The 9,748-nt window shown below is 37.3% G+C and overlaps 1 protein-coding gene across 2 annotated transcripts in view; it reads right to left on the minus strand.

Moving 5' to 3' along the window:
• LOC105158666 (TBC1 domain family member 13) overlaps positions 1-9,401 on the minus strand; it is a 13,992-nt gene extending 4,591 nt beyond the window's left edge. The window contains exons 1-6 of one of the 2 annotated variants that reach the window (XR_847534.2): positions 8,760-9,401; positions 7,322-7,414; positions 6,188-6,292; positions 1,109-1,255; positions 812-910; positions 595-723 (exon numbers count right to left, since the gene is read on the minus strand). Coding sequence is in view for 1 of the 2 variants with exons in the window: in XM_011075493.2 (XP_011073795.1) it covers positions 595-723; positions 812-910; positions 1,109-1,255; positions 6,188-6,292; positions 7,322-7,414; positions 8,760-9,113 (927 nt within the window). In the remaining variant the exon portion in view is untranslated. The remainder of the gene's footprint in view (positions 1-594; positions 724-811; positions 911-1,108; positions 1,256-6,187; positions 6,293-7,321; positions 7,415-8,759) is intronic. The other variant, XM_011075493.2, reaches the window with a different exon arrangement.

Consider the following 9,748-nt stretch of genomic DNA (forward strand, 5'->3'; position numbering starts at 1 on the left):
TTCCCCCCCCCCCCCCAAAAATGTAAAAGTTGCTATGCAGAATAAGAGTCAGCCTATTACTCCAAATGAAATGGGGAGTGATGCGAGCACCTTCTGACCCCAAGAATACCATCCAAAAAGTATCAGAGTGTCTGTTACTCTGAGTGAAACTAGGGAGTGGTGAACCTCAAAGTCAACTCAGTTGGGATGTAATTTGTATAATGACCAAATAATGGATATGCTCAAGTTCGGAGGACTGGCAGTTTGGAAAACTCTTCATGCAGCTGCTTTTCTTGTTATTAGACGTGTCTTGGGGGAGAGAGGAGGGAGTGGATGGAAGGTGAATAGATGGATCAACATATCTTTAGATAATGCTTAAAGACAGACTTTATATATTTAACTGGTATAAAATGGAACGAGATGATATTTTATTCGAAATGGGGTAAAAATTTCAATGAAGTCCAACTGGAATAATTAATTTATATTTGTAGTATTTGTTGTACCATTTTTTTTAAAGATAAAGCATGGTTGCATATTATCATTCAATTTAAACTTTTAAATCACTCGCATATTGTTGTAAAACAGAAACATTAGTAACCAAGAAAAATAACTTACGGAATTTTCCTCCTCGGGATCATTTTTGAACACATAGAATAGCGGCGCTAAGATTTCATTCATCCCTTGCACATATTTTATTCCAGGATTCAGTTTTGCAAATACAATCAATATGTTCCTCAAAGCCTCCTGAAAGCAAGATTCACGGGGCACATGCACTAAGCATGCATTGCTAGACTAGAAACAAAAGGAGAAGATAAATGGAACTAGAGCTCACTTGGTTAGATATAGCAAAAGTTGAGTCCCCAGAGAAAAAGTTCATGTCTGGATGAGTCCGCTTGACATCCCGGTCAATCTGTTGCATGATCTCACTGTCCTACAAAGTATAGATGTTGGAGTCAGATAACATATTTATCTTAGTTGGCATTGGTCTGCTGTATACCAGGCATACCATTAAGCACGCCGACAACTTTAAAGTCAAATAAAAAAGGGCACGAACACAGGTTGCACATCAGTGCATAACCTCAAATACATGCAATGCATGATTTTTAAGTGTTGTAAGGAATAAAGGTACCTGAAAGAATTGATTCCATATACTATTCTTCCCAAGACTTAAGGGATGCTCTCCATGAGTTACCTCTGATCTTGTGAGGAAGCCTGGTATGCCATCTAGATCATTGTTCTCAATTCCTGACTTTTCCAGCCTCCTCGTAATCTCTGACTGACTAGCCATGGAAACATTCAGAAACATGCTGGAAAATAGAAAAGATGTGTAGTCGAGATTCAAGAAATTCACAATCACAACTATGATGTCCATGCAAGCCAATCAAGATGCAAGTCTTAAGAATTCTCCTGAACACTAGCTTGCCACCCAAAAGGATAACAATGAGCTAATCAAGCTTTTAGGATTGCTGACTCTCAAGTAAGTGATGCCAAACTTTCACTTTAGAGAAATAATATCCTCCTCTCACTGTCTAAGACAGCCAATATCCTGGTAGCGAAGGATCAAAATTTCTAACTTAATACATTAACATCCGTAATTAGATAGCGAATTCGCCCAGCAGAACCAGGTCAGGAATTTTGCCCAATCAAGAAACTTCGTAAACTTTCGACCTGCCAGAATTGGTTTTTGTTAGAATACTTATATTATGTTGTCTTATTTATTTTATTTTATTTTAGTTAGGCATACAGATAACTTATATCATTCCCTAATTTATACTTAACCCTAATCCTATCTCTATCTATATGGGATGGAGATTCTTCAATAAAATAAAATTCAAAGATTCTCTTATTTCACATGATATCAAGCAGGTTTGGAAAGGAAAAAAACCGAAAGAAAAAGGATATTATCCCCCAACAGAATTACAACAACCCACTGTTATCCGCTCACTGCCACTCTCCTTCATCCTTCACCATTCACATCCAACTAATCCTCTGTTTTTTTCTCCAAAGAAAAAGGATTTGTATGTTGTGAATTTCATTGGTTGGTTGGCTGATCTGACTTTCACAGGCGATTACCATGTGAATTTTGCCGTAGCTAATTTTCTATTAGTTTCCAAGCCAACAAGATCTTTTAATAAAATAATTGTAACAGTCAGCACTTCTATTGCTGGGTCACTACCCTTACCATTACTGAGTTGTATATATCGGAGTCTGATCTAGTTACAATAAGCCAATAAGACCGCAAAACACTTTTTCACTGTTATGGTACATATTCTGCAACTTCAGTTGTTCCATCTCCAAGTGTTTTACTACTTCTGATGGTGTGCCTTCAATGTTAGATCCCCTTATCACTGATAGTGAATCTTATTTCTCATCCGTGTCTTTCTCTAATTCCTTGTCACCTGTTTGTATCACCAGTCCTAATGGAAACATCACTCTTTATGAGGTCCTCTTTGCTTCTCCCTTTATTATTATCTATATTATCTATTAGTCAACTTACTAAATCCAAAACCTACTATCTAACTTACTTTACTTGAAATTATGTGTTTTAGGACATACAGGTGGAGGGCGATTAATGGAATCCATGAGCATGGTGGCACTTTTACTTGGACGAAACTACTAAACCTGTAGATGGGAGTGCTCTTTCTGCCTCTTTTTCCCTAGCATTGTCGCCTTGGTCACCCATCATTTCAAATTAAGACAACTATTGCCATTAAATCTCCTATTGCTATCTTGGACTTAAGTTGTTTGAGTCGGGCAAGCATCATCATGCTTCCTTTCCTCCTTAAGTCAAAACAGGAAAGCAATATGTCCTCTGAGACCTGGTCAATCCAATGTCTAGGGTCCTTGTCTTGTTGAGTTTGTTGCTGGAATCCGAAACATTCTTATCTTTGTTGATTATTCCAGGATAACCTGGGTGTATATTTTATGATAGACCTCAAGTTCCTCATGCCATTACCTTTTATTGTAATTAAATAGAAACTCAATTGACTGCACATATTCATGTTATTTGAACCGGCAATATGCTGGAATTTTTTCAAAAAGAGGTCTCTGTTTCCTGTGAGTCCTTTTTACATCAGACTTCGTGTCTCACACTTTCTCAGCAAAATGGTGTTGCAGAACACAAACTTCTAGATGTTGCTCACACTCTAATTCTCAAATGAATGTTCCTCAATCCATTTTCCTTTGTTCTGGCGGGTGTGCCTCTGAGCAAATGGTGTTATAGAAAGCAAACTTCTTGATGTTGCTCACAATCTAAAGTTCAAATGAATGTTCCTACATCCATTCATTTTTTTCATGTGTCCTTGTTAATCATTACCTTCTAGTGTTCTCCATGGAGACCATCCCTACTTTTGTCTTTCTCTCGGTCAATTTCTCTTTTATGTTACTCTATTTCATCTCTTTTCTGCTTTAATTCACATTTCCTCCCCTTGTCATGATAAATTGCCTCCTAGATCAATCAAGTGCATATTTCTTCGCTATTCTTGCATGCAAAAGGGATACAATTGTTTTGATTAAGTCTCGCATTGATCCTTCAGTTTCTCCAGGTCTAGCACCTAGCACTCAAAGGTACCTCTCCTTCTGGGTTTAATTCTAAATCTTTTCCATTACTTATCCTGATCATCTGATGTTTGACCTCCTGAAGATATTACCACTCAACCAGAATAGGTGTATTCCTGTCATAGGCAACTACTACAACCCATCATGTGCAGTACCTCGGCTATTGACCTTCTTTTGCTGTAGTTTCGAAGTTATCCGATCTTTCAGCCTCTGGTGATGATCTTCCTATCTGTAATTGCAAAGGTAACGATCTTATATTGCATGTCCTTTAGCTACTTATCTCTGTTTTGATAATCTTAGCGTGCTTTTCATAGTCCCTTGTTTCCCTTCCATTAGAAACTATTCCCAAGTCTTATCTTAAGGCATTACAACACCTTAAATGGAAGATGGCTATAGATGAGAAGATGGCTGCACTTGTCGCTCAAGGGACTTGGGAGCTCATACCAGCACCTACTAGTGTCGAGACTGGTGCTTGCCTGATGGGTGTTTACTCTTTAATATTAGACTAATCAGCCTGTTAACCAATACAAGGACAAACTGGTTGCCAGAGGGTTAACCCAAACCTATGGTGTTGACTATCTTTAAACCTTTGTTTGCTAGTTGCATACTTAAACTCTAATCAGGTATTATTTTCCTTGGTTGTTAGATTGGCCTATACACGATGGATGTGAACAATGTCTTTTCATATGGTGATTTACACAACACTATTTTCACAGAGCACCCAACTAGGTAAGTTGCTCAGATGGAGAAGCAAAATGCGATCTGTAGATCAAAGAATGCAATTTAAGATCTGAAGTGAATCCCAATCATGATACTGGAAAAGTTAGCTTCCATATATGTCAGTCAAATTACTCTTTTTTGGCAATAGCTTTTGGGTTATAGAAGAAACTAAAGCATAATTTTCATCAAGGACCACCACATTCCTACAGATTTAATCGTCAGTTATGGAAGCCTGATGGTAACTATTTAGAGGAGAAAATGAAGTACAGAAATTTGTAGGGGAGTTGATACACCTGCAGATAACTAGATCTGACTCGCTTTATTGGCGAACCACGACTTATTCACCGAAGTTGCTCCTAGGATCATGGAGTACGTTAAGGCATCTCCAAGGTAAAAGGGTTGCTATTTAAGAAACATGAGCCCTTGAAGATAGAGGCCTAATCACATGTAGACTGTGTTGGCTCTAAAAGGTTATAGAAAATTCTACCTCTGTGCTCTGGGTATGGCAATTATGTTGGTGGAGATCTTATGACTTGGTCAGTTTAGAAACAGACTACAACATCTAGATCTGGTTGCAAAAGTTGGAAATAACAATGGCACATAAAACCAGTGACATGCTGTGGTTAAAGAAATTACTGGGAGAAATATAAGTAATTCGAGTTTGCTTATCTGCAACTTATGAACTTAGCCAAGTGCCAACAGAACGCTATAAAATGGTACCTAATTTTTCAAATTCAATGTAACAATCTATTATTTATGATGCATGGAGGTTGATAAGATCCATGCATTTAGCAACATCTTAGTTGTTTCTCTATCCCCCATTTATCGATTTCTTTCTGGTTCTTTATAGAGCAATTATGAAAAGTAAGTTGATCTAAAGGTTATTGTGGCTGATCCAGCAAAATTAATTCAATGAGAAGATGAAAAAGTGTGGGTTGGCTCTAGTTCAAGACCATGTGTTCCTGCTAAGTAGGTTAGTGATCTGTGGGAGGCCTCACAGTCAATGTTGGTTAAGAGCACTTATGGATAGTGTGCAGTTTACGTTTAGGATATTCTAGAAAAAATCATCACATAACCTACAAGAAGCCCTCATCTGTGCACTGAGAAAATCAGACAACTTTTATATTGCTAGTTTGCTACTAATCTAGTCTTTCATGAAAGAACTAAGCATATTGAAATTAACTTGCTTTATTTGTCAAATCTGTGATCAGCCAACAAATTAGCACCTCACCTACTCCTTCCTGGGGAGACCGCGGATGTCTTCAGCAAAGTATAGGAAAAATCATTTTAAGAATTTATGTGAGAGCCGCTTATGAAATTCAGCAAAGAGCCACTTTTCGATATTGTGCAGTTTATACTGAGGATATTCTAGAAAAAATCATCACATAACCTACAAAAAACGCCCTCGCCCGTGGACTAAGAAAATCTGACAACTATCATATTGCTACTAATCTGGTCTTCAACGAAAGAACTAAGCATATTTTTGAAATTGACTATTGCTTTTTTTTTGTCAATGTTAGCACCTGATCTACTCCTCTCAGGGGATACTGCAAATGTCTTCAGCAAAGCATAGGAAAAATCAGTTTAAGAATTGATGCGACAGGTTGAGCATGGCTGATATATAGCTCCAACTTGAGGCCAATGTTAGAATATCTTGCTAGAGCATTCAGATTACTCTTGTTAGAATATCTTATAGCATCTGGTCTAATTGAGTTAATTTACTTTAGGTATTCAGGATCTTGTTAAAGAATCTTAGTGTGTCTCGTCTAATACCAAACCCACGAGATGTAACCATCAGCAGATAATGCGAAGTGACTATATGGTCAATATCCATCAAATTCTTTTCCTTCTCCAGCTTCACAATCATTACAAGGAGAGAAATAGATAATAGCAGATACAGATATTGGTCAAAAGATTTGCAAGAACTTACAGGATTCATCAATAACTCCTCTTTTAAATGCTTATATTGAGACCTCTTCTTGGCCAAATCTGAAGGCCAAAGTGAGCGATCGGGTGGCAGATACCCCAATAATAGCTGAAAAGAGTTCAAGATAAAACCATAATCTAATTTTATTAAAGTTCCTAAATCAAGAAACAGGATTAAGGGAGAAAACCAAAAGCAAAGAAGAAAAAGAAAAAGAGTAACATCTCAGTTGTTAGTATTAAGCCTTAATGAAATTTTATATCAATATTTATTACGCATAAAAAGAGAACCAAGATTTACTCTCATTTATTCTTTTGCTATTAAGAAAAAAAGGGACAGGAGTTGGATATTGCTACTTTTATACTTCGATAATAGATTATCAGTCTTGGACTTCAATCAATGGCTTTGATATTTTCCAACATAAAAACTCCTCCATTCCTAATATTCTTGAGAAGCACGAGTACCCCATCAATGGAGTTACAAAAATTAAGAATCATGATGAAGGATAGGTGAAGCATTAATAATGGAGAAGAACCTCCATGGTAGGCTAGGATAGACTACTGTGTAGCCTAAATCAGTCAATACATGCTCTGATTCTACAGATTGGTCATAACATGGGACTGCTCAAATACTATTTTCTTTTCCTTTTTTTCCTGTGGGACTATGAGATTTCATCAGGTTTGTTTGAAAGAACGGAGAAACATAATCTATTCACTATTGGTATCCTTTATGTTAACCTAATAAATAGTTCGTTTTAAATTTGAAAATTCCACCGTGGACTACCATTCTGAGAATTCCATCAAAATATTGTGCCTCACTAGTTGATTTTGCTTCTCAAGCTCTAAATTCAAAAACCAGATCAGCATTGATGAAGAACAGTTTAATTGTTTAGACCCACAATGTATCGACATGATGCAGATATTGTAATTCCATGAATGTTTCCCTGTTCTTTTGTCATAATTCTACATTTCTTCATGAAACATAATTGGAATGTCAACCAGTGTACAATTATTTCTAATAATAAATAGTTTAACGCCCTTTCTACAATCGGATACTAATTGGTACAAGAAATTCTTACTTCTTAAACATCGCTTAAAATAAAATGCACCAAGATCAAAGACAATAACTTAAAATTAGTACCTTCCACACAGTTGCGCGAATACCAGCTGCACCAGGGATGCCTTCTGATGCTAGCCTCCTCAATTCTCCCATATTTATAACCTTCCTCGAGAGCTATGGTTAACAATAAAAATAAAATGCAAATTAACAGATAAAATAAACCAGCCCATTAAAACTGTAAAGGGAGAAAAAAAGCAGAAAGGATAAACAAAAAAATTTAATGCCCGACAAATGCAGTTATCTAACATGCAACTTTCAAACCCCATGCATTATTGCATGTACCTTGACCTGGGAGGACAGTGTCTCCTGCCTTGTCATGATTCACATCACTTATTAAATTGAGTATCCCTCTTTTCATGAGCATATATCTCTTGACAAGAAATAAAGAGGCACAGTCTACATAGCTGATAGCACATAGCAACTAATATACAGAAACAAGTTAGCTGTCAGAGATCAGTACAACAAAAAGAGTATATTCGTTTCATCAGGAGGTGATATTGAAGTTTATCTCCAGTAGTTGGAAGATCCCTATCTTCACGCAAGGAAAAATACCTACTCCCATTTTATTTGGATAGATCATTTGAGAGAATAGTTATTTTATATTATTAGATAATCCTAGATTTTTAGCATCATGATCATGACTCATACCACAGTTTCTCCGCGCAACAGGCCTCCACAGACTCAGCCAGTGTGGTAGCAGGGAGATCATCAGTGTCTCCTAATATGGGAAAGCTCTTTTATCTCTCCACCACCAACATGACCATAAGAAGATAATTTCACTAATTTACTAAAGGAAATTCTGAACTTGAGTTCAGACTGAAAGAAGCATTTCCCCTGGTCCTTTGCCTGAATAGATAATGTATAGCATTGCACATTGAATGCCTTCTCAAGCCCTCGTGAACAACACATGTGCGTTAAACTATATAGGTAGATTTATTATTTCTCCCTTGGGAAGCTGCATAATTTGCATGATTAACCATACCCATTTGTGAGTTGTGTAGTTCAATAGATCAGGGAACAGCCTATGAACACAATATAGAGTTAAAATTTTCGAGGCTCAATCCCTTTTATATCAAAGACATGATACGTTGGAAGAGAAAACCGGCGGAGGTAAGACTTATGTTTTGTTTACTATAATAAGTTGCAATAGCCAGTAATTATCGAGACCACTTGTATTTACATGACAAATTTAAACTGCCAGAATAAATTCCAAGTCAACGAGGACTTCAAGCATCAATGTGAGTGTGAGCAACAACGAGGACTTCAAGCATCAATGTGAGTGTGAGCAACTTTCATGAGATCCTACGTAGTACGTTACTCCTGCTGCAGTGCGTGTGAACATGCATTGTTAAGGCGCATGCACAAACAGTGGAACCATCCGCGCAGCACTGTATTCTGAGTTCGTCCGAGTGTTTGTGTTTGTACATGTATATAAGAGAGAGAGAGAGAGTTGAAAAACCTCTTGTAAAAGCTGAACATGCCTAGAGATTTCTTCAGCAGCAGGATGCGCGGATCGCAGACCACCAGCAGAAACCGTGGAATTGGCAGAAGAGCTCCTATTATCCTCATCACTGTGACACGTACTACTATTACTAGCATAATTACTGCTCAACGGATCCCTAATTCCCCCTTTCGCAGCACCAGTAGCGTGACCAGAAGAAGCTCTCACAGGCTCCGGTGGTGGAGGCGGCGGCTCAACAATTGGGGATGCAGGCCACTTCACGGGTTCCTTTGAAGGCGGTGATGGAGGCGGCTGAGGATTGGACCAGATGGAGCTGTTGAGCCAATCGGGCACTCGTTTCTTCACCATCATTCGAACAAATTACAGTAACTATTACTGGATCAACGGATTCGTAACAGATTGTCGTCAAATTAGTTGATGGAAAATTGGAGAATAAAAAAGCTTTAATTTGATCGTTGTGAATTAAGATGGTCGTGCTCGTGTGGAAGCATTGCCGCAATCAGCCGTATGCATTCTTCCGCGCGTGTGTGTGGGAAGAGAGTGGGGACTGGGAGGAACGAGGTTTGGCTGCCAGGTGGATTGGCCTTGGCCGTGGTCAAGTGAGTCTGGAGCAGTTGAGAATTTCAAATTGAAAACCTTCTGATTTCTCAAACACACATATATTCATCTACATTTATATCTATTTCCATATTTATTTAAAGGTTAAGTTACAATAATCTTATTTAAAATACGATATAATTATGAATATTTTTTTATTATTTTAAAATTTTTTGATTTTAACAGTCGATTAACAATTAGTCCAATCCATTGGTGTTCGTTCAGGTTTTCATTCATTTTTTTTCTATAAACTGACCAAAATATTCTTATGGAGTATGGACTAAGAACTATAGTTTTATTTATTTTTTTTATAATTTTTTCATCCACTTCGTTTGATTTTCTTTATAAATTTTTAATTTTTTTAAAAAAATAAAAGTATACAGTAAGGA

Source organism: Sesamum indicum, linkage group LG3, assembly GCF_000512975.1.
Source record: "Sesamum indicum cultivar Zhongzhi No. 13 linkage group LG3, S_indicum_v1.0, whole genome shotgun sequence".
NCBI lineage: Eukaryota > Viridiplantae > Streptophyta > Magnoliopsida > Lamiales > Pedaliaceae > Sesamum > Sesamum indicum.